The 25,431-nt window shown below is 50.2% G+C and overlaps 1 protein-coding gene across 1 annotated transcript in view; it reads right to left on the minus strand.

Annotated features, from left to right (window-relative positions):
• Positions 1-837: 837 nt before the first annotated feature.
• Positions 838-25,431, minus strand: part of LOC119975562 (major histocompatibility complex class I-related gene protein-like) — a 55,179-nt gene continuing 30,585 nt past the window's right edge. The window contains exons 2-5 of the mRNA XM_038815349.1: positions 21,076-21,336; positions 16,083-16,358; positions 9,997-10,269; positions 838-1,644 (exon numbers count right to left, since the gene is read on the minus strand). Coding sequence (XP_038671277.1) covers positions 1,448-1,644; positions 9,997-10,269; positions 16,083-16,358; positions 21,076-21,336 — 1,007 coding nt within the window. The 3' untranslated portion in view covers positions 838-1,447. The remainder of the gene's footprint in view (positions 1,645-9,996; positions 10,270-16,082; positions 16,359-21,075; positions 21,337-25,431) is intronic.

Consider the following 25,431-nt stretch of genomic DNA (forward strand, 5'->3'; position numbering starts at 1 on the left):
CCTGGGTATCCAGTATCCCTTCTCAGGTCCCAAATAACAGGTCAAATCTGTGCTTTATGGCAAAGTCCACTTGCACTTTATTTGTCAGCTGTGTCACAGGTAACTTATTTTCAATGCAACATTTAGGAAGTTCCGACTAGCCCTACAGAAAGCTAGTCAGATTAATTGGCTTTAGCGAATACAGTAGTTGAGTTTTCATTCAATTACGGATCGTAGTAATTCTTCAGGATAATATAACTAAGTGATTTAAACAAAAGAAAGATGGCAATTGGTAAGCAGCAAAGAACTAGGTTTCAGAAATATAGATAGGGTGATTCCAGAATGAGTTTTTCCATCCCGGTAAATGATTCTTAAGGAGATTATTATCTTAAGGTTTGGTCTTCTTATTACTTCTGATTGGCTTTAACTAATTTATAATTCGCTCAATTCGGCCAAACTGTCAGTCTATCAATTTATGAGATATATGTATTTCAATATATTGGTGCCAATTTCCCATTCCATCGCTTGCCAATTTAATTAGAAAAATACAGTTTTTGTTAAGAGATTATCAGTCCTAGACTGGCTGTTACTATAGAAACGGGACTACTCATACTGGACAGCCGCCCAGCTTTTACCAAACAATGGGGCCTTTTAGCTAGTTGACATCACTGGCAGTCTCACAAGCAACTTGCAAAATGTGAAACTTAAAAATTAAAGAGCATTATCTGGATTAACGCTTAGTGGATTCCCAACTACTGTTGCACTGAAATAATGCTTAGCATGATTATCGTTAATTATTATTAATGAGTTCTCAATAAACCTCTATCATCTTCCCTTACTCTCATGATTATAGCTGATTGGAAAAGTCAATTTCTATCACACTCTCAGGGCAGGTATAGGATGTATAGATATACACTGTCGTTCTGGATCCACACACGTTCCATCAAATATCTAACAAAGGTGCACAGGATATGTTTTAGAGGGTGCTGACATAACCTCCAGTAAAATGTTGGGAACTTGAGGAGAACGTGGGAAGAGAATGGATGATAATAGATAAATGACACGCATTGGAAATGTTAACCGTCGGTTAGCAGTTGAGAACGTGTCAGCTTCTGCAGCATGTTAAATTGAAGATTTATTTTACATTTACAAGTAGTATTTATGAATCAGATGCACCATCTTTGCCCCATGAGTGTATCATTCTCTACCAGTCTCTGCTGTTCTCCGCTAGTCACTGCCAGAGTCTGCTGGTAGCTGTGAGTCTCTGCCATTCTCTGCTGGTCATTGTGAGTCTCTGCCAATCCCTGCTGGTGGCTGCCAGTCTCTCTCATCTCGGACATTCATGGCTGGTCTCGGACAGTCGCTGTTGGTCTCTGCGAGTATCTGCTGGTCTCGGCTACTGTCTGCTCGTCTCTCACCAGCCTGTGCACTGCCAGTCGAACCAGTTTCCACTGGTCTCCGTCACACTCTACTGTTCTCCGTCACACTCTGTCAGTGCCTGCAGGTATCTGCCAGTCTCTGCCAGTCTTTGCTGGTTGCTGCCAGTCACATTGTTCATTCTCTTCCTCCAGAAACCAATTCCAATGATGATGCAAAGTAGAGTGAGTGAGATGGCTGTTGCTCCAACTGTAATCCCGACCTTCACGCCTTCTTGTGCCACTCTCTCTGCTGGCACATACAGTTACATTAAAATTATATCGAGCAATAATAATTTACGAATGATTCTGTACTTCAATGTCCTGCAAACTAGTACTGTACATGTCTGATATTAGAGAAAGAATGTTTTAAATGTATGTACTACCTTTTATGAACACAAGGCTAGATTGAGATAGGTACAGGACTATGGCGAGAGGTTAGCGGGACAATGGACTAGTTTGGGGTTGATACAGGGTTAGAGTCATAGAGTTTTTACTGCATGGAAAGAGGTCCTTCGCCCATCATGTCTGTATCGGGCATCAAGCACCTATTCACTCCAGTGCCATTTTCCAGCTCTTGTCCCTTAGCCTTGTAGGCTGCAGCATTTCAACTGCTCTTCTAAATACTTCCCAAATGTTGTGAGGGTTCCCGCCTCTAGCACCCTTTCAGGCAGCGAGTTCCAAATTCCTACCACCCTCTGGGTGAAAAACATTTTTCCTCACATCCCCTTTAAACATCCTTCCCCTTCCCTTAAATCTATGCCGCCTGGTTATTGACCCCTCTACTAAGCGGAAAACTCACTTCCTATCCACACTATCTCTGTTCTTCATAATTTTATACGCCTCAGTTACCCAAGAAAACAACCCCAGCCGAACCAGTCTCTCTTGATAGCTGAAACACTCCAGCCCAGGAAACATCCTGGTGAATTCTCCTCAACCTCTCTAGTGCAATCATATCCTCCCTATAGTGTGGTGACCAGAACTGCACACAATACTCTAGCTGTGGCCCAACCAGTGTTTTATACAGCTCCATCATAACCTCCCTCTTATAATCTATGCCACGGCTAATAAAGGCAAGTATCCTTAACCACCTTATCTACCTGTCCTGCTGCCTTTCAGGATCTTTGGATACAACCCAAGGTCCCTCTGGTCTGTATTTCCCAGCATCCTACCATTCATTGCCATAGGGCGAAATCTTCCCAAAAGGAAACAAAGTCCTCGTGCGAGCGCGTTTAGCCATGTGGATATTCAAAATGACTTGCGTTGAATAAGGGGCTTAAACGCGTGGCCGAGGCCACATGTAGCCCCATTTTTTACAACCTTACTGTCTCGCTCTAAAGTGCAGAATTGACAAAAATGAATGCCACCTACTGTGGGCGGGATTCACCTTGCAACATCTTGTGGCATTGCATTGAGTCTCGCGAGGCATTGCGAGCCGGGTGGATCCCGGAAGCAGGGTCTCCCGGCTTCCAACAACCACACTGCCTACGGCGAGCTGCTTTTGGGGCACAGTGTGGCCACATGTTTGCACCTATAGAATCATAGAGGTATTCAGCACAGAAAAGCCCCTTCGTCCCATCGCTTCTGCACCGGTCAAAAACAACCATCTAACGATTCTAATCCCATTTTCCAGCCTTGTATGTCCTGTCATCGCAAGTACACATCTAAATACTTCTTAAATGTTATGAGGGTCTCTGCCTCCACTGCCCTTTCAGGCAGCAAGTTTCAAACTCCCCCCCCACCCTCTGGTTGAAATCTATGTCCCTGATCATTGATCACTCCACCGAGGGGAAAGGTTTCTTCCTGTCTACTCTATCTGTGTCCATCATAATTTTATGCATCCCAATGATTACCAACCCCCTCAGTCTCCTCTGCTCCAAGGAAAACTAAAACTCTCCCACGAGATGTCGGAATCGGAGCTCCACCTCAAATGGGTGGCACCGAATGACGCTCGTGGGCGTAGGTCGTGGACCTACTTACGACCTACCTGCGCGGGATCCACCGGTCTTTCATTCTTCGGCCTCTCCAGGGAGGCTGCAGCCAGGCTCCATTTAGTGCTGGTCCACACAAACATGGGCCAGGCGAATGGCACCCGGGCCATCAGAGAGACCTGGGTGGTCAGGGTCAGTGCAGGGTGGCTCCCTAGCCCTCCCCTGGAATTGGACACGTTGGCACTGCGCAGGTGGCACCTTGACACTGCTACCCTGGCACTGCCATGGTGCGTGGATGGCACTGCCAAGCTAGCAGGAGCACTGACTGGGTGCTAGGGTAGCAATACCAGGCTGCCCAAGTGCCAGGGTGGCACTGCCAAGGGTTAGGGATGAGGGGGACCATGCCCATGAAATGAGGGTGGGAGAGTTTGAAGGGAATGCAGGGCAGGTAGGGGCATCTGGGAGATTGGGGGGTAATGGATGGGGTACTATGCAGGAAGTGATACTGTAAGCTGGTTTTGGGGGGCAGAAGTGGGGGGGACCCCCAGGTACCCTATATTGGGGTGTCCTCACTTGGAGGGTGTGGGATAGAGTCCATGTGTGTGGAGGGTGACATTGCCCATGTGTGGGGGTGTGGGGGACCCACAAACTCAGTTAGAGTTCGGCGCACCATTTCAAAATGGCATCCCGATCTCTGAGTTCAGCTCCCCGGTGCTAAAGTGTGGGCTAAGCCTGTGAGAATATCCCCATTGCCCAATAACGTGACTGAGTGTCATTGAATAGCAGTGAGGAACTCGCCGGCAGAGCCGAGAGAAACCCCCTGAAAAACCCAACACAAATTAACTTAGAAATTTTGGGAGAGAATCGCCCCCGAACGGGTGGATTCTTCCACCCCACCAGCCACAAAAATGTCACAGGCGAGACAACAACAATCAGAAACTTCAGTAGGGCAGCAGAATTTGTTTGAGATTGATACAGAGCTAAGGGAAACGAGTTGGGTACTGGGATTAATTCGGGACTGATGCAGGGCTATGGGGAGAGTGTGGGGTTGTGGGATTAGTTTGGGATTGATACAGGGATGTTTGGAAAGAGTGGGCAGTGAGATTAGTGTTGGATTGATACAGGCCTATGCAGAGAGAGTGGGGCAGTGGAATTAGCTAGGGATGGATATCAGGACCAGAGGTGACAGTGGGGCAGCGGGATTTATCTGGGACTGATACAGGGCAATGGGACAGCGTGGGGAAGTGGGATTAGTTTGGGATTGATACAGGGTGATAGGTAGTGTGGGACAGTGGGATTAGTTAAAGATTGATGCAGGCCTATTGGGAGAGAGTGGGGCAGTGGGATTAGTTTGGGATTGATACAGAGTTATGGGGAGAGAGTGGGGCAGTGGGATTAGTTTTTGATTCATACAGGGCGATTGGTAGAGTGTGGGACGGTGGGATGTTTGGGATTGATACAGGGCTATGGGTAGAGTGTGGGGCAGTGGGATGTTTGGGATTGATACAGGGCGATTGGTAGAGTGTGAGGACAGTGGGATGTTTGGGATTGATACAGGACTATGGGGAGAGTGTGGGGCAGTGGGATAGAACATAGAACATAGAACAGTACAGCACAGAACAGGCCCTTCGGCCCTCGATGTTGTGCCAAGCCATGATCTCCCTACTCAAACCCACGCTATACCCGTAACCCAACAACCCCCCCTTAACCTTACTTTTAGGACACTACGGGCAATTTAGCATGGCCAATCCACCTAACCCGCACATCTTTGGACTGTGGGAGGAAACCGGAGCACCCGGAGGAAACCCACGCACACACGGGGAGGACGTGCAGACTCTGCACAGACAGTGACCCAGCCGGGAATCGAACCTGGGACCCTGGAGCTGTGAAGCATTTATGCTAACCACCTGCTACCGCGCTGCCCCTTTGTTTGGGATGTTTGGGATTGATACAGGGCGATTGGTAGAGTGTGGGACAGTGGGATGTTTGGGATTGATACAGGGCTATGGGGAGAGAGTGGGGCAGTGGGATTAGTTTGGGATTGGTACAGGGCGATTGGTAGAGTGTGGGAGAGTGGGATTAGTTTAGGATTGATACAGGGCGATTGGTAGAGTGTGGGACAGTGGGATTAGTTTGGGGTTGATACAGGGCGATTGGTAGAGTGTGGGACAGTGGGATTAGTTTGGGATTGATACAGGGCGATTGGTAGAGTGTGGGACAGTGGGATGTTTGGGATTGATACAGGACTATGGGGAGAGAGTGGGGCAGTGGGATTAGTTTTTGATTCATACGAGGCGATTGGTAGATTGTGGGACAGTGGGATGTTTGGGATTGATACAGGACTATGGGGTGTAATTAGAGCACTGGACTGCCATTACCACGGCCTGCAAGGCAGCCAATTGCTGCACACCACCCACCCTGGTTCTTCAAAGTGACACTGGCATATGGTTACCACCACCTCCGCATCCCACCCTCTACCATACCACACCCACCCTGCACACCCGGCCACCACCTGCCAGCAGCCCACCCTGGACAAAGTCCATGGTAGCCACTACGGGGCGAAGGTTGTGGACCAAGGAGCGTATCCCTAGCAAGGACAGTCCCAGCCAATAGTACCCCTGGCACCAGGGACAGGCGCCAGAGCCAGAGGCCTTCAGGCACCGACGGGGCCAGGAGTGCGGGGATGGGGGGAGGGAGCGAGTGTAGGGTGTTACATGCAGGGGCAGAGTCCGCAGTGACAACCTAAGCCGTTGTGTTGCTCGGTGGACCTGGTTGGGCATGGGGTACGCACCATGCTACCATGCCGGCCTTCCACCCCCTACAGCCAATGGATATTGGAATTCAACAAGCAATGCTGGCCTTGCTGCTAATCGCCGCAGCCCCGGGGGATAACTTGCGACTGTATGAGTTGGAGCTGCTCGAGGAGGAGGAAGCTGTAGCAGCAGAGCCTGCCCCAGAGGAACAAGAGGAGTCTGCCCAGGATGGAGAGCCAGCCACCCAACAGGCCGAGGAGGTGGAGGCGCCACATGAGGCCTTGTGTGTACCGGCAGCGCCTGTCATTTGAGGATCTGTCGGACCAGGTATGTCGTCCAAGACTCCGGATGAGCAGGGGGACAGTGCGACGTATCTACCAGGTGATAGCACTCCTGGCACTGTGGTGGTATGGGGGAGGAGACCCGCTCTGGTGGCTGTCGGGGTGATGGTCACCCTGACCTTTTACAGCACAGGATCCTTTCAGGTGCCGAATGGCAGCTGTCTGGGATCTCACAGACCATCACAGAGGCCCTATATGCCCAGGTGGCTCAATACATCCACTTCAATGTGGACAGAGCCTGCCAGAATGTCCGGATAATGAGGTTCGCCGCCATCGATGGGATGCCCAGGGTCCAGAGGTTGATTGACGGGATGCATGTCCGCCTACGACGAGCACCTGCAGATGACAGGCGGCTCTACACCAACTGAAAGAGGTTCCGCTCGATGAACGTACAGCTGATATGTGACAATCAACTGTGCATCATTCACCTCTGCATCGGATACCTGGGCAGTGTGCACGACGCCTTCATTCTGACATGCTCGAGACACTTCTCCAGCTGGGAGGGTTGACTCTTGGGTGATCGGGGCTATCCGCTGCGGTCCTGGTTGATGGCATCTATAGGGAGGCCACAGACTGACATTGAGACCTGCTACACTGATGCCCATTCAGCAACCAGGGCGTGATCGAGTGATGCTTCGGACTCCTGGAGGTGCAGTTCAGGTACCTGGTCCACTCTGGAGGGGAGCTCCAGTATGATGCTGTGAGGCTCGCTCGCCACTGGCGGCCTGCTGCATCCTCCACAACATCGCACAGCAGAGGGCCGATGTGCTGAAGGAGGAGGAGAAATGGCAGGCTTCATCCGACAGGCAGAATGCAGGTGAGGGTGAGGGAGGGCAGGACATGCGGCCCAGGCAGGCATGAGAGGCCACACAACGTATGCGGCAGGGGCAACGTGCATGAGACACTCTGATCGCCTCCAGGTTCACCAACTCTTGGATGGAGACTGGACGGAGGCACGGGCAGCTAAAGTGACTCCCTGTCGGGCCGTCCCCACAGCCTGCAATGCCCTCTGTGATACCTGCTGTACCGGATTGGCTGTGTTATGCGCACCAGATAGTGTCCCAGGAGCCTCTTCACTAAAGCCCAAACGAGGTGCTTATCTCTGGGATGGTGGAGGGTGTTGGAGATTCTGTTACTGGAAATCTGTGTCATCCTCTGAGCCGAAGTCCGGTTCTCCTGAGTCTCAGGTCGAGGGCTGACCTCTGAACTGCTCTCGGCACTGCTTGGCTCACGGTGGGGCTCCAGCCGTGGCACTGGCTATGGGTGGGGGATGCCAGATGGACCCGCCTCATTACCAGCAGGTTCTGCAAAACACAAGATAAGACGCATGATTAGAATGCGGCTGAGGGGTGGTGGGGATGAGCGTGTGGGTGGGAGATGGTGAGCGTCAGGGTAGTATAGGGTGCAGGTGTGGGTGAGGGTGTGGGTGGTGGGGGGGAGGGTTGTGTGGGGGTGGAGGTGGTGTAGGGTGCAGGTGTGGGTGAGGGTGTGGGTGGTGGGGGGGAGGGTTGTGTGGGGGTGGAGGTGGTGTAGGGTGCAGGTGTGGGTGAGGGTGTGGGTGGTGGGGGGGGGAGGGTTGTGTGGGGATGGTGTTAGGGGGGTGTTGACACGCATGTCATGGGGAACCGCAAGTAAACTGGGTCTCACTCCCTCACCCGTGGCTGAACTTCACCTCGGTGATCTCCCTTTCCTCCAGGCTGCCGACCACATCCAGGGCTCTCTGCTCTGCCACAATGAGGGGCCGCAGGTCCACCGGTCCCCCTCCTGTCTTCTCCCAATCCCGGCAATTATGGGTGGCCTTCCAGGGAAGGGCGGGGTGGGATGCAAACAACAAAATGACAGTGTTAGACAGTCCGACACATGCAGCCCAGGGGGTGGGTAGCTGGTGGCCTCAGTGGCCAGGGCACATGGCTCTGGCGGCCGGTATGGGTGCCAGCATGTAGTGCAGGGTGGGTATTCGCCACCCTCCGGGTGGGTGGGTGTGTCGGGTTACAGGTGTGTGGGACAGGGGTTGGTGCCCGGGGCACAGTGCTGCCTACTCACCCTGGCCGCCCTGAGGAGGTCGTGCAGTTGTTTCTAGGCACTGCTGGCCAGTCTGAATGGTGTTGCCATGGCGCTGACCGCCTCTGCCATCTGTGCCGTGGCATGGTGAATGGTGGTGGCTGGCAGCCTCCTTCCCGGGCCAGGATATAGGGTCATCCTTCTCTGGTCCACCGCATCCAGGAGGGTCTCCAGCTCAGCGTCGGTGAGTCTTGAGGCCATTTTGTTGGCTGGGATGGGAGTGAAGTGTGTATATGTGGCTGCAGCTTGTCAGCCTCCCGAGTGTTGATCACAAAACCAGTGAATCCCACGCCATTTCTCATTGGAATCGATTGTGTTCCACGTGTCGCCGGCATTAGCCCCTTAATAGTAGCAAAATCGGTCCAGGTGCGGCACTGGTTTTGCTGTCGTGGAAGACCATGAATTCTGAGTCAGCGTCAACACTGAGTGTTAGAAACAGAGAATCACGCCCACAGTGTTTTGCCTTCAACGGCTTCCTGTGGTAATGAATTCGATAGGCCGATGCTCTCTGAGTAAAGTAATTTCTCCTCATCTTTATCCTAAATGGTCTACCCCATATTCTCAGACTGTGACCCCGGGTTCTGGACTCTCCCACCATTGGGAACATCCTACATCTACCCTGTCTAGTCCTGTTAGAATTTTACAGGTTTCTATGGGAACTCCCCCTCATTCTGCTGAACTTCGACAAACACAATCCTGACCAACTCAATCTCTCCTCATACATCAGTCTTGTCATCCCAGGAATCACTCTGGTAAACCTTCACTGCACTCCCTCTATCGCAAAGATATCGGATATCGGGAAGTCTATAATCCAAGAGATTGGAAGTAAGGAACTAGCTATGCAAAGCCCTAGTTGAGACCACATCTGGAATACTATGAACAAATGTGGGCACTAAACAATTGGGAGGATACATTGGCCTTGGAATGTGAGGGGCATAGATTTACCTTCGACACGAAGGGTTTGACAGAAGTTCGGAAGTCTCATCCACAAAAGGCAATTTGATGCCACATCAATTGCTCATTTTTGAAAATAGGATACATAGATTTTTATTACATGGGATAAAGGTGAGAAAATGGATTTGGGTCACTGACTGATCACTGGATAGTGAAACAGGCTCGAGGGGCCGACCCATCGAATCTATACAGTGCAGAAGGAGGCCATTCAGCACATTGAGTCTGCACTAACCCTCTAAAAGAGCACCCCACCCAGGCCCACTCCCCCACCGTATCCCTGCAACCCCACCTAACCTGCACATGCCTGGTCATCAAGGGGCAATTTAGCATGGCCAATCCACATAACCTGCACATCTATTCCTCTGTGTAAAGGAATGTGCCAATCCTTCTGGTTACCAACATTTAGTAACCCCACGCCTTTTAAAAAACAATCATCGCATGTCTGACCATTACAGATGAGACCATCTGACCCCTCACTGGGGCTTTCTGCTTTGAACAAACAGACTGAGAGAGCACCCAGGGCTGGTGGAAGGACCCTGCTGCCCTGTCACTTGTCACTTACCCCAGCGTACATCGAGGCCCTGCAGGAGGCTGGCATGCTCGACGTGACAGGAGTATACCTCCCCATCATCTCCCATCAGATCCATCGTTTTCATCACCCGATATGTCTCGTCCTGGTTGGGCAGCGTGCCACTGGATTCAACGTTGAGGACTTCCTCACCGTCCCTCAGCCATGCCACATCGATTGGCCAGGGGTAAAAACCCGTCACAAGGCAGGAGAGTCTCAGCACTCGCTCGCCCTCAATCCTGTTCGCAATGAACACCTCAGGGATGGCTGCAAGTGAAACAAGGTCTGCAATCACTGACTATGAAGCTTCGACGAAAGACCATCGACCTGAACCATTAACTCCAGAAGTAACATTCCAGCCCCTCCCGCAGGCTGATTTTTCACACCTGCCAAAATCTTTTGAATGGCCCCATCTGCCAGCCAAACAGAGCCGTAAAATTCCTCCCTCTCTTGTTCTCTCTCCACAGGTGCTGCTTAGAATTCCCAGCATGTCAGGTTTTGCTTTGTATTAATTTTTAAAAATTTGTTCATGGGATGTGGGCGTCGCTGCCTGCTCATCAACTGAGGGCCTTTAAGAATCAACCACATTGCTGTGGGTCTGGAGTGACATGTAGGCCAGACCACGTCAGGACAGCAGATTTCCCTCCCATTAGTGAACCAGACAGGTTTTTACAGCAACTAGGAATGGGTTCATGGTGATCATAGAATCATACAGTGCAGGAGAGGCCCTTTGGCTCATTAAATCCGCACCGACAAAATAAAACCTATTCTAACCAGCATTAATCCCATTTCTGACCTCGGGTGACTGTCTGTATGGAGTTTGCACTCTCTCCCCCTATCTGTTTGGGTTTCCTCCGGAAGCGCCGGTTTCCTCCCACAGTCCAGAGATGTACAGGTTAGGTGGATGGCCATGGTTAATTTTCCCTGAGTGTCCAAAGCTTGGGTTTGGTTATGGGGATAGGGCGGGGGATTAGGCCTAGGTAGAGTTCTCTTTCGAAGGCTCGGTGCAGACTCGATTGGCCGAGTGGCCTTCTTCCGCACTGTCGGGAGTCTATGATTCCCAGCATTTGATTTTGAATGTGACATTTCAAAGAACAAAGAACAATACAGCACAGGAACAGGTCCTTCGGCCCTCCAAGCCTGTACCGGTCATGATACCAACCTTTGCCAAAACCCTCAGCACTTCCTTGTGCCGTATCCCTCTATACCCATCCTATCAATATGTTTGTCAAGATGCCTTTTGAACGATGTTAATGTATCTGCTTTAACAACCTCCCCTGGCAACTCGTTCCAGGCACCGACCACCCTCTGTGTAAAAAAGTTGCCTCTCTCATATTCCAAATGCGGCCTTACCAAGGTTCTATACAACTGGAACATGACTTGCCAGTTTTTATATTCGATTACCCGTCCAATGAAGGCAAGCATTCCGTATGCTTTCTTGACTACCTTGTCCACTTGTGTTGCCATTTTCAAAGATCTTTGGACATGCACGTCCAGATCTCTCTGACTTTCTATATTCCTAAGAGTTTTGCTATTTCCATTATATTTCCCCTCTATGTTAGACCTACCAAAATGCTCACGTCACATTTGTCTGGATTAAATTCCATTTGCCATTTCTCTGCCCAAGTCTCCTATCTATGTCTTGCTGTATCACCTGTCAATTCTCAACTATCTGCCACTCTCCCAACCCTGGTGTCATCCGTGAACTTACTCATCAGACCAGCCACATTTTCCGCCAAATCTTTTATGTACACTACATCAGAGGCCCCAGCACAGATCCCTGTGGAACACCACCAGTCACAACATTCCATTCAGAAAAACACCCTTCTACTGCTATCCCTTGCCTTCTGTGACCGAGCCAGTTCTGTATCCACCTTGCTACCTCATGTCTGATCCTGTGTGACTTCACCATTTGTACCAGTCTGCCATGAGGCTCCTTGTCAAAGACTTTACTGAAGAGCATGTAAACAACATCCACCGCCCTCTCCTCATCAATCATCTTTGTCACCTCCTTAAAAAACTCAATCAAGTTGGTGAGGCATGACCTCCCCTTCACAAAACAATGTTGTCTATCGCTTATGAGTCCATTTGTTCCCAAATGGGTATAAATTCTGTCCCTGAGATATCTCTCCAATAATTTACCTACTACCGACGTGAGGCTCACCTGTCTATAGTTTCCAGGATTATCCCAGCTCCCTTTCTTAAACAGCGGTACCACATTAGCTATTCTCCAGTCTACTGGGATCTCACCTGTAGCCAATGAGGATACAAAGATGTCAGTCAAAGCCCCAGTAATTTCCTCCCTTGCTTCCCTCAGTATTCTGGGGTAAATCCCATCCGGCCCAGGAGACTTATCTACCTTAATATCTTTTTTTGAAGACAGAATACCTCCTTTTTGATGTCAACATGATCCAGATTGTCCACACACCCTACCCAAGAATCATCTTCCACAAAGTCCCTGGGCAGGATTCTCCAATAATGGGGCTATGTCCCCACTCCTGCATCAAAACACGGGTTTATCCTCCAATTTGCATGGTGCTCGCAGGACCCTGGAGTACTCCTCGCAGCTCTGCCTGCCAATACAGGGCCCTGCACTTCCTGTCAGGAGTCCATGCATGCACACGGCAACAGCCTTTGGCGGCTGCCCCGCACAACATGGACTCACACTGCGGAGCAGCCCCGGAAATATAGGCCCCCCTCGGGATCGCATGAACCGCGGATCGTTGTCCCCGATCGCTAGCCTGCCGTCCGTGAGGCCCCCCCCCCCAAGTGAAGGATCTCCTCGCCACCCACTAGGGTGGCCGCCGACTGAGTCTGCAGCTGCTTCCGACTGTTCCCAATAGGCAAAGTGTGGTTAGAACCACGCCGTCGGGAACTCGGCCAGTTATTGGAGAATCGCCGCGGGGGCCTGTGAATGGCCCCCTACCCACACCACGTAGACCACGCGTGCAATTCGCAGCGATTCTCCAGGGACCGGAGACTGTCGGGAGTGGCGTCATGCCGGTTTTCGGTGTCAAGGCCCATTCTCTGCCTCCGCACCGATCGTGATTTCGGGGGGGGGAGGTTTGGAGAATTCCGCCCCCTTTCTTTGGTGAATACTGATGCAAAATACTCATTTAGTACCTCGCCCATTTCCTCTGGCTCAACACATAGATTCCCCCCACTGTCCTTAAGTGGTCCAATCAATTCCCTGGCCACCCTCTTGCTTTTTACATATGAATAAAAAGCTTTATTAAAGTCCTCATCCACGTACATTTAAAGACTGTGATGGTTCCTGCCGCAACTGCCTTCCCAGGCAGTGAACTCCAGATTCTAACCACCATCTGGATGAAAACAGTTTTCCTCAAATCCACTCCTGCCATTCACGTGAAAATTAAGCCCCCTTGTTATTGACCCTTCAACTAAGCTGCTTTCTATCCACCCTGTCCATGCATCTTCATTGGACTTTTAATTCCAAATTACATATTTGGAATGTTTATGGAACTCAAATGTCACCATCTGCACTGGCAGGATATGACCTCAGGTCCCCAGAGAGTTATCCTGAGTCTCTGGCTTCCTACTCATCTCCCTTTCATCTCCCTTTGACAAACCCTTTATTCATTCATTTCTCATTTCCCTGCTCGTCAACATTCAGATGCCGGATGCCTCCGAAAGCTGCACGTTCCTCTTCGCTGCACCTTCTTTAATGGCACTCTGCGCCGTGATGCCATGGCCAATCCACTCACCCCACCTTGCCGTCCTTTTGCTCCTCCACACAGGAGGCCAGGCAACACACACGAGGAGAGAGACGCTGAGGGTGTGACTGACGAGAGGTCTTAAAATTATGCAAAGGTTTGTCAGGGAGATGTAGAGAAACTGGGGTGGTGGGGGGATGGTGCAGGGAAGATGGTTATGGTGATATCACAGCAATGTGACTGGACTAGTAATCCAGAGACATCAGCTCATGCCCTTGGGAACAATGGTTCAAATCCCACCACGACAACTGGTGGAATTTAAATTCAATTGATGAAATCTGAAATTATAGCATGAATGAACAGACACTGGTCTTGTCAGCAAAGCCCACATCCCATGAAAGAAGAAAGGGGCAAAGCGTTGCTTCAACTTGTGCAGGTTACGAAACTAGAGGTTAGAAATATGAAATAGTCACCAATAAATCCAACAAGGACTTTCACTCCCCAGGGAGTGGAGGTGGGAACATGGGCCGGGATTCTCCCCTACCCGGTGGGGCGGGGGGTCCCGGCGTGATGGAGTGGCGTGAACCACTCCGGCGTCGGGCCGCCCCAAAGGTGCGGACGTCTCCGCAGCTTTAGTGGCCAAGCCCTCACATTGAGGGGCGAGGTCCGCGCCGGAGTGGTTGGCACTCCGCTGGCTGACGTGGACGGCCTTTGACGCCACGCCAGCCAGGGCCGAAAGGACTTCGCCGGCCGGCATAAGTCCACGCATGCGCCGGAGCGTCAGCAGCTGCTGATGTAATCCCTGCGCATGCGCAGCGGAGGGAGTCACTTCCGCCTCCGCCATGGTGAAGGCGGAACGTAAAGAGTGCCCCCACGGCACAGGCCCGCCTGCCGATCGGTGGGCCCCAATCGCGGACCAGGCCACCGTGGGGGCACCCCCCGGGGCCAGATCGCCACGTGCCCCCCACAGGACCCCAGAGCCCGCCCACGCCGCCAGTCCCGCCGGTCAGGTAGGTGTTTTGATTCCCGCCGGCGGAAGAGGCTTGACCGCGGCCGGACTTCGGCCCATCGCGGGCCGGAGAATCGCCGGGAGGGGGGCCGCCGACCGGCGCGGCGCGATTCCCACCGCCGCCGGCTCTCTGGTGGCGGAGAATTCGGGACACGGCGGGGGCGGGATTGACGCCGGCCCCTGGCGCTTCTCCGACCTGGCGGGGGGTCGGATAATCCCAGCCATGGAATTCAGGCACATGGAGTGGTTGATCTGAATAGTGCAGTTACATGATAAAAAATATACTTTTACAGATGCACCATAGAAAGCATCCTATCTGACTGCATCAGAGCCTGGTATGGCAACTGTTTGGCCCAAGACTGCATGAAACTTCAGAGTCGTGAACACAGCCCAGTTCATCACACGAACCCGCCTCCCATCCATTGATTCCATCTACACCTCCCGCTGCCTTGGGAAAGTGGGCAGCATAATCAAAGACCCCTCCCACCCGGCTTACTCACTCTTCCAACTTCTTCCATCGGGCAGGAGATACAAAAGTCTGAGAACACGCACGAACAGATTCAAAAACAGCTTCTTCCCCGCTGTTACCAGACTCCGAAATGACCCTCTGATGGACTGAACTGATCTCTCCACACATCTTCTCTACCAAGTAGTACTACACTCCTGTATGCTTCATCTGATGCCTGTGTCTATATATTTACATTGGTATTTTATGTTTGCGCTATTATGTATTTTCATATCATGTACGGAATGACCTGTCTGAGCTGCACTCAGAACAATACTTTTCACTGTACACCGGTACTCGCGACAATAAACAAACCCAACATCCAACATGAAGGCGAAATGGATATATTATAGAGTGAGATGAAATCAGCTCATAGGGAACATAACGCCTGCGTAGAGCAGTTGGGCCCAATGGCCTCTTTCTGTCCTTTACATTCTCCATAAATCGACCCAAAGTCACGCTCTTGTTTGCCACACAACTAACCATTGGTCACGCAATGAGATCCAGGAAACCATTTGACAAGGTGGGGATTATAGTTTCGACCAATCCTGCCCTGTCCTGAAATGGTGACTGGGCAAAATAATTGAATTTATTTCAACTATCGAAATCCTACTACCTCCTCACCTCACTCCCCACAAGCAAGTAATGCCGTATACTGAGGCCAGTGGCAGTGTCACTGCTCCCCCACCCAAGAATTAGTTCAGAAGAGAACATGGTGGAAAACCCGGGGTGGAATTTTACTGTGGAAGCTGGGCCTGAAAACAAGGCGAACCGCAAAAATGTCCACTGACTTCAGCTGAACTGGAAAATCCTGCCGGCAGGCGAGGACTGAAAATTCCGCCTCTTCCCACCCTGAGGAGTGCTTCCTCCAAACACCATCCCCACACCGTACCTCTCCTTTGCAGAACCCCTCGTCCGCACTTGAGGTATGTCAGCAGCCATTTCACGCAGTCCTTTTCCAACAGAGCCTTGAAGTACTTGTTCATAAAGGTGTAGGCATTCCATCGGTCCGCTAACGTCTGGAACTCTGGATTTAGTGCCATCCAGCTGATTCTGTCCTTGTCAAAAACAAATGCATCTTCCCCATCATATCCCAGCTTTATGAACCCATCTGTGGAGTTATCGCTGTATATTTCGCAGCCACACATTCCCTGGACAAAGAAAATACCTGGAAAGGGCATGAATATTCAAATCAATTCACAATGTGAAATGGATTCATTCGGGTTGGTACAAACTTGTATTTATACAGCAAATTTAACATCATAAAACACTTCAAGAGCTCTTCACAGGGGCATCCTCAAACTAGATTTGACTCTGAGCCAGGTGGGAAGATATTAGGACAGGCGGTCAAAAGCTTTCAGAAAGTCAGTTTTCATTCTCATCTCAGAAAGGAGAGAGAAAGAAGTGGAGATGACTGGGAGTGGAGAGCTTTTTGGAAGCAATTCCAGAGAAACTATTTCCCTTCAATGGGAATAAATCTTGGGGAGTGGAACATGCTGCAGTCTCAGTCCCGCAGGAAGGAGATGGTGTATTCCGTTGAGTGATTGCATGAGCAGACTGTAAAAGTAAACTGGGGTTAAAGGCTCCCTCTGTCCTGCCCAAAACTTCAGTGCTACCTCCCCCTGGGACACGCCTTTTCGCTCAGCAGTCTTGCAACAGGATGCAGCGCTTCTTTTTTCACAGTTCAGCCTAAGCAGGGCTCTTGCCGGCAGCCATTGTGAAAAACATTACCCTCTATGGGGGGGACCATGAACTGGGGTGAAAGGCGCCCTCTGACCTGCCCAAAACTTCAGAGCCAAGGGCAGTTAAGCACCTCCTGATGCAGACCGGCACATTCCAAATTCCAGGAGGATAAGTACTGAGACAGTCCTGCACTGTCAGACGGTCAGTACTGAGGAAGTGTTGCACTGTCGGAGTGTCCATACTGAAGGAATGCTGCACTGTCAGAGGGTCAGTACTAAGGAAGTGACACTGTCAGAGGGTCAGTACTGAGGGATTGCTGCACTGTCAGAGGGTCAGTGCTGAGGGAGTGCTGCACTGTCAGAGGGTCAGTACTGAGGGATTGCTGCACTGTCAGAGGGTCAGTGCTGAGGGAGTGCTGCACTGTCAGAGGGTCAGTACTAAGGAAGTGACACTGTCAGAGGGTCAGTACTGAGGGAGTGCTGCACTGTCAGACGGTCAGTACTGAGGGAGTGCTGCACTGTCAGAGGGTCAGTACTGAGGGATTGCTGCACTGTCAGAGGGTCAGTACTGAGGGAGTGCTGCACTGTCAGAGGGTCAGTACTGAGGGATTGCTGCACTGTCAGAGGGTCAGTGCTGAGGGAGTGCTGCACTGTCAGAGGGTCAGTACTAAGGAAGTGACACTGTCAGAGGGTCAGTACTGAGGGAGTGCTGCACTGTCAGACGGTCAGTACTGAGGGAGTGCTGCACTGTCAGAGGGTCAGTACTGAGGGAGTGCTGCACTGTCAGAGGATCATTAATGAGAGAGGGCTGCACTGTCAGAGGGTCAGCACTGAGGGAGTGCTGCACTGTCAGAGGATCAGTACTGAGGGAGTGATGCATTGTCAGAGGTTCTGTACCGAGGGTGTGGTGCACTGTCAGAGGTTCAGTACTGAGGGAGTGATGCAATGTCAGAGGTTCAGTACTGAGACGGTGCTGCACTGTCAGAGGGTCACTACTGAGGGCGTGCTGCACTGTCAGAGGGTCAGTACTGAGGGGGTGCTGTACGGTTGCACAAAACTGACATTCTGTCTGTATTCTCAGTTTAAAGTGATTACGATCTACCACGAGAGCTCCCACATTGTAAAGAAAAGCAAATAAAATTATCATCCACTCCATTGCTCTTAGTGATACAGGAAATCAATGCTGTGTTAGTCCCAGAAAGTCACATTGGCCAGACAATTACCAGTCAGTTATTCAGTTATAATGTGTGACAGATCCCTTCTGTGTTAACACAAATCACAGAATCACACAGTGCAGAAGAGGCCCTTCAACCATCGAGTTTGCACCAATATGTGAAAAACACCTGACCTACCTACCTAATCCCATTTGCCAACCCTTGACACTTGACCCGTGGCCTTGAATGTTGAGACGTACCAAGATCTCATCCAGGTACGTTTTAAAGGATGTGAGGCAATTCGCCTCTGTCTCCCTCCCAGACAGTGCATTCCAGACCGTCACCGCCCTCTGGGTGAAAATATTTTTCCTCAAATCCCCGCTAAACCTCCTGCCCCTCATTCGAACTTGTGCTCCTCATGACTTACCTTTTGACTCAGGGGAACTAAGGCTCCCTATCCTCCCTGTCATGCCCCTCATAATGTTGTAAAACTCGGTCAGGTCACCCCTCAGTCTTCTCTGCGCCAACGAAAACCAACCATGCCTTTCCAACCTCTCTTAATAACAAATGTTCCATCTCAGGCAACATCCTGGTGAATTTCGTCTGCACCCTCTCCGGTGCAATCACATCCTTCCTATAATGTGGCGCCCAGAATTGAACACAGTACTCCAGCTGTGGTCTCACCAATGTTCTATACAACTCCAACATGACCTCCCTGCTTTTGTAATCTATGCCTCAATTGATGAAGGCAAGTGTCCCAGATGCATTTTTCACCATCACCTTCAGAGATCTATGGACAAACACACCCCTGGAACTTCCTGGTGACATGCCATTCACTGAATACTTCCTTGTCAAATTACTCCTTCCAAAATGTATCACCTCACACCTTTTAGGGTTAAATTCCATCTGCCCATTTCACCAATGGGTCTGTATCGTCCTGTAATCCAAGACACAACCTCACATTTAACCACCCAGCCAATGTTTGTGTCATGCACAAACTTAATGAGCTTACACCCCACATAGTCATCTATGTCGTTTATATAATGACAAATAATAGGGGACCCAGCACTGATCCCTGTGGTACTTCATTGGACACTGGCTTCCAGTCACTAAAGCAGCCTTCTGTCTCTTACAGCTGAGCCAATTTTGAACCTACCTTATTAAATTACAATGTATCCCTTGTGCATTTGCCTTCTTTACAAGTCTCCCATTTGGGAACTTGTCAAAGATTTGCTGAGATCTATATAAACTACAGCAACTGCACTACCCCCAATTACATACCTGGTCACCTCCTCAAATATTCAATCAAATGTGTTCGCATGACCTCCCTCTGACGAAGCCATGCTGACTATCCCTGATCAAACCTTGCCTCTCTAAGTGGAGATAGATTCTCTCCTTTAGGATTTTCTCCAATATATTCCCGACCACAGACGTGAGACTCACTGATCTGTAGTTCCCTCACTTATCTCTGCAATCCTTCTTAAATAGTGGAACCACATCAGCTGTTCTCCAATTCTCTGGCATCTCCCCCATGGCCAGAGAGGAATTAAAAATTTGGGTCAGAGCCCCTGCAATCTCTTCCGTCGCCTCCCACAGCAGCCTGGGACACAATTCATCCAGACCTGGGGATGTGTCCACTGCCGGCCTGCCAACACCTCCAATAGCTTGTGAATTCAGATGTCAATTTGCTTAAGAACTTTGCAATCTCTCTCTGAGTTCCATACTTACATCCTCATTCGCTTGGGTGAAGACGGATGTGAAGTATTTGTTCAACATCCTACCAATTTCCTCTGGCTCCACCCGCAGGTTGCCCCCTTGGTCCATAATGGGCTGGGCTTTTTCCCTGGTTATCCTTTTCCCATTGATATACTTATACAATAGGGTGGCACGGTTAGCATTGCTGCCTCACGGCGCTGAGGACCTAGATTCGATTCCGGACCTGGGTCACTGTCCATGTGGAGTTTGAACATTCTCCCTGTGTCTACGTGGGTCTCACACCCACAACCCAAATATCTGCAGCGTAGGTGGATTGGCCACACTAAATTGCCCCTTAATTGGAAAAATTTTTTTAAATGTAGCCTTTTTTTCAAAAAGATATACTTACAGAATATCTAGAGATTTTTCCTACTTTTACCAGCCAACGCTTTCTCATATCCCTTCTTTCTTCTCCTAAATGCTTTCATAAGCTCCATCCTGCACTTTCTGTACTAATGCCTTCGCTAATTTGTTTCCCTTGTATTTGCTAAAAGCCTCTATTTTCCTTCGCATCATATCTTGAATATTTATGATCATCCGTGGTTCTCTGGTAGACCTTGGAAAATAGGAGACAGGTTTAGATAAAGGATCTGGATCGGCGCAGGCTGGGAGGGCCGAAGGGCCTGTTCCCGTGCTGTAATTTTCTTTGTTCTTTGTTCTTCATATCACTTGAGAGGGAAAATGTTTGGCCTGTACCCTCCACATTTCCTTTTCAAATGCTCCCCACTGCTCTTCTGTAGATTTCTCCTCAAGTAGCTCTTCCCAGTCTCCTTTGGCCAGAACCTGCCTTATTTTACTAAAATCTGGTCCCCCCAATCCAAAACTTGTCTTTGCAACTTGTTTATTTCTTTGTCCATAGCAAGCTTAAATTGTACCATATTGTGGTCACTGCACAATCACTTGTTGGACCCTCTACATATTGACCTAAAAGGTTCTCCTGAATACATTTATGAAATCCACTCCATCTGAGCCCTTAACACTATGGCTATCTATGATAAATTTAGAGTACCCAATTAATATTTTTTCCAAGTAAGGGGCAATTCAGCGTGGCCAATCCACCTCACCTGCACATCTTTTGGGTTGTGTGGGCGAAACCCATGCAAACACAGGGAGAATGTGCAAACTCCACACGGACAGTGACCCAGAGCCAGGATCGAACTTGGGACCTCGGCGCCATGAGGCCGCAGTGCGAACCCACTGCGCCACCGTGCTGCCCCTGCCAAATTAGTTTAAACCCCCCTCAACAGCACTAGCTGTCACACAGTCGCTGCACCATCCCTCTGAGGAGCCTTACCTTCAGCTCCATGCCGCTGTCGATAAAATATCTCAATGTTCCCTCTGACAAGACCATGGAATCCTGCCATAGTAATCATCATGGCGGCCCAGTGATCCTTCTGGAAGGAGTGAGCCATCCATCGCTGTCTGGGTACGATGCGCTGCAAGGTGCTGTCAAAATAGACTATCTGATAGTCATCCAGCATCGCCACCAAACTATACTCAGGCAGCTCGGCCTGGCCAAGGTTCAGTAAGTAGTAAAATGCGAGGATGTGAAAATCTGCAGGATAAAAAGTGGAAACCAGTCTCAAAAACACCATCGATTGTGAAATAAGTGAGGTGGGAACATCACGGGTTAATGCTAAACTAGAGCTTAAGAAACAAGAGCAGGCCACAAAAACCCTCGGGCCCACTCCGCAAACTCAGTAGGATCATTGCTGACCTGCTACCTGAAGAATGATGGGTAGGGCAGCACGGTGGCCTAGTGGTTAGCACAACCGCCTCACGGCGCTGAGGTCCCAGGTTCGATCCCGGCTCTGGGTCACTATCCGTGTGGAGTTTGCACATTCTCCCCGTGTCTGCGTGGGTTTCGCCCCCACAACCCAAAAATGTGCAGAGTAGGTGGATTGGCCACGCTAAATTGCCCCTTAATAGAAAAAAATAATTGGGTAATCTAAATTTTAAAAAAAAGAATGATGGGTGACCTTATTGATACATAAGAGAAAATGCTGGAAAATCTCAGCAGGTCTGACAGCATCTGAAGGGAGAGAAAGGAGCTAACGTTTCGAGTCCAGATGACCCTTTGTCAAAGCTTTTTTTTTAAATTTAGTGTACCCAATTATTTTTTCCAATTAAGGGGCAATTTAGCCTGGCCAATCCATCTAACCTGCACATTTTTGGGTTGTGGGGGCGAAACCCACGCAGATACAGGGAGAATGTGCAAACTCCACACGGACAGTGACCCAGGGCCGGGATTCGAACCCGGGTCCTCAGCGCCGTGGGCAACAATGCTAACCACTGTGCCACCGTGCTGCCCTTCCCTTTGTCAAAGCTAAAAGATATAGAAAGTGGGAAACATTTATACTTAAGGGTAAGGGAAAAGAATGATTCATAGTCATTATTGAGACATCTGTTTTCAGGGGCTTTGCAGGGTAGATGTTGAGAGGTTGTTTCCCTTTGTGGGAGAGTTTGGGAACAAAGGACATAATCTCAGAATAAGGGGCCATTTGTCTGAGACATAGACAAGGAGGAATTTATTCTCTGAGATCTTAGTGAATATGTGAAATTCTTTACCACAGAGCGCTCTAGAGGTCGGGCCGTTAAGTATGTTCAAGGCTGATAAACAGACAATCAGTAAGGGAATCAAGGGTTATGGGGATAAATTGGGGAAGTGGAGTACAGGATTATCATTTCTGATCAGCCATGATCTCATTTAATGGTGGAGTTCACACTAAATGGCCTACTCCTGCATCTGTTTATGGTGTCAAGCCCACTTTCCTTCCCACTCCCCAAGCCATCGATTCCATTCCTGCCCTAGCATTGATCACACTCACTGTTGAATATATGCACTGATGAGCACCCGCAACTCCCTGGGATAGGGAATTCCAAAGATCCCAATCAGAATATTGTTTGGTTCAGAAGCGCGTCAAGGTCACAGAGAGGTTGTGGAAGAGATTTGCACCTGGTCTATGAAGCCTGAGCAACGAAGGCCGACTGGGATGTTTTCCGTTGGGACAGTGAAGGCCAAGGAGATTTGGGGCGCGATTCTCCCAAAGGGAGACTGAGTGCCGACGCCGGAGTGAAACCGGTGTTTCACTCCGGCGTCGGAGGCCGCTCCTCGTCCCCTATTCTCCCCCCCCCCCCCCCCCCCCCCCCCCCCGGGGAGCTAAGAGCGGCGTTGCGAGAAACTCGGGGGCCGGGCCTTGACGCTTGCGTCAAAGCGGTGGGCCGAGAATGACGCGGCCAGCGGCGCCTGAGTGACGTCGGCCACGCATGCGCAGGTTGGCCGGCTCCAACCTGCACATGTGCGGTTGCCGTCTTCCCCTCCGCTGCCCCGCAAGACGTGGCGGCTTGATCTTGCGGGGCGGCGGAGGGGAAAGAGTGCGTCTCTTAGAGACGCCGGCCCGCCCATCAGTGGGCACCGATCGCGGGCCAGTCACCTCACGAGCATGCCCGTGGTGCTCGATCCTCTCTCCACCCCCCCACAGGCCCCACACTTACCTGTCGCGCGCTGTTCACGCCGGCAGCGACCAGGTGTGGTTGCCGCCAGCGTGAACCCGTTGGGGTCGTCAGGCCGCTCGGACCATCTGGGCCGGAGAATCGCCGGTCGCCGGGAAAAATCTCCGAGCGCCGTGTCGCAAAACGCGACACGCCATTTTGGGGGGGGGTTGGGAGAATCACGGGGGGTGCAGGGCGGCGTGTCATGATTCGCCCGGCCCTCCCGCAATTCTCCCACCCAGTGTGGGGAGCAACTGGTCAAGAGGCTAAGACTATTGGGGAGATTGGTAAAGCAATGAGAAGATTCGCAGGAACTTAAAACGTTAACTCTGTTTACCTCATGGGACGGCATGTGGCACAGTGGTTAGCACTGGGACTGTGGCACCGAGGACCCGGGTTCAAATCCCAGCCCTGGGTCACTGTCCGTGTGGAGTTTGCACATTCTCACCATATCTGTGTGGGTTTCACCCCCACAACCCAAAGATGTGCAGGTTCGGTGGATTGGCCACGCTAAATTGCCTCTTAATTGGAAAAAAAATGATTGGATACTCTAAATTTAAAAAGAACCTCTGTTTACCTCTCCACAGACCTGCTGAGCTTTATCGAGCCTTTTCTGATTTCATATCAGGTTTGTTGCATTTGCAGTATTTTTCACTTTAATGATGTTCAAAGCTTCTCATTGTTTGGTGAGTCACGAGCCAGTGGGACAGCAATGATGTGTAGTGGTATTGTCAGTGGGCTGGCAATCCAACAACTTGTGGTAGTAAATTTGGGACCTGGTTCAAATCCCACCATAGCCGATGGTGAAGTTTAAATTCAATAAAACTCTAGAATTAAAAAGTCTCCTGAAATGTTTGTTGTAAAAACCCATCTGATTCACTAATGTCCTTTAGAGAAAGAAATCTGTCATGATTACTGGGTCTGACCGATCGGTGAATCCAGACCCACAGTAATGTGGTTGACTTTCAAATGGTCGAACAAGCCACTCAGGTAAGGGAAATGAGGAAAGGGCAATGAATACTGACCCAGCCAGCCATGCCCACATCCCATGAATGATTGTTTTTTTTCAAATCAAAGGAGAAAATGGACCAATTTGGGCTTTGAGAGAAATGTGGGATATTAGGGTATGGAAGCTGGGATTTTCTGCTTCCTCTTGGAATGGATGCCAGCAATCCATTCTGGAAAATTCATCACCCGCCATTCTCCCATCACATATGGGAGCAGTGGCATTGTTCGATGTGCCAATTTATTCAAGTCAATGACACTGTCTCCGACACTAGTTGAATAATTGCAGAGTCGGCAGCTAATTCCCTCCATAATCAGACATGGAGAGTTCATTTTGGCCTTGACTCAGTCCGACATGGTAATAAATCCCCATAGTTGACTCAGAATTTTTTTTTAAATCGTTCTTGGGCCGGAGAAGCCGATTGGGCAGTGCCAAAGTTCAGTGTGTTATCTACGAAGTGAAGGTGGAGCCGGGGGCTAGGTTGGAATCCACACCAACTGCATTGTCACCCTGGTTGACAGAGCAGAAGGAGTTTCAGAATAATTTCTATTTGTACAACGCCTGACGCAACTTCGGAGAGTCTCAAAAGGCTTCACAGTAAATGAGATGTTTCTGAAAGTGTCCAGTTGTTGCTTTGTGAGAAACTTCATTCATTGTGCAAAGTGGTTTTGAACCCAGAGCTCAAAGTATCAAATATGAGGATATGTTGCATATATTAATACTCCATTAGATAGTGAAGATTAAGGGGTTGTGTGATTTTGATGATGAAAGGGTTTGAAATGGTGGATAGAGGGAAAATGTTTGAATTAGAATTAGAACGGTACAGCACAGAACAGGCCCTTCGGCCCTCGATGTTGTGCCGAGCAATGATCACCCTACTCAAACCCACGTATCCACTCTATACCCGTAACCCAACAACCCCCCCCCCCCCCTAACCTTACTTTTTAAGGACACTAAGGGCAATTTAGCATGGCCAATCCACCTAACCCGCACATCTTTGGACTGTGGGAGGAAACCGGATGTTTGGGATGGACAATAAGTGTGGTCTCGCCAATTCATAGAATTTACAGTGCAGAAGGAGGCCATTTGGCCCATCGGGTCTGCACCGGCTGCTGGAAAGAGCACCCTACCCAAGGTCAACACCTCCACCCT

Source organism: Scyliorhinus canicula, chromosome 13 (genome assembly GCF_902713615.1).
Source record: "Scyliorhinus canicula chromosome 13, sScyCan1.1, whole genome shotgun sequence".
NCBI classification, from domain to species: Eukaryota; Metazoa; Chordata; class Chondrichthyes; order Carcharhiniformes; family Scyliorhinidae; genus Scyliorhinus; species Scyliorhinus canicula.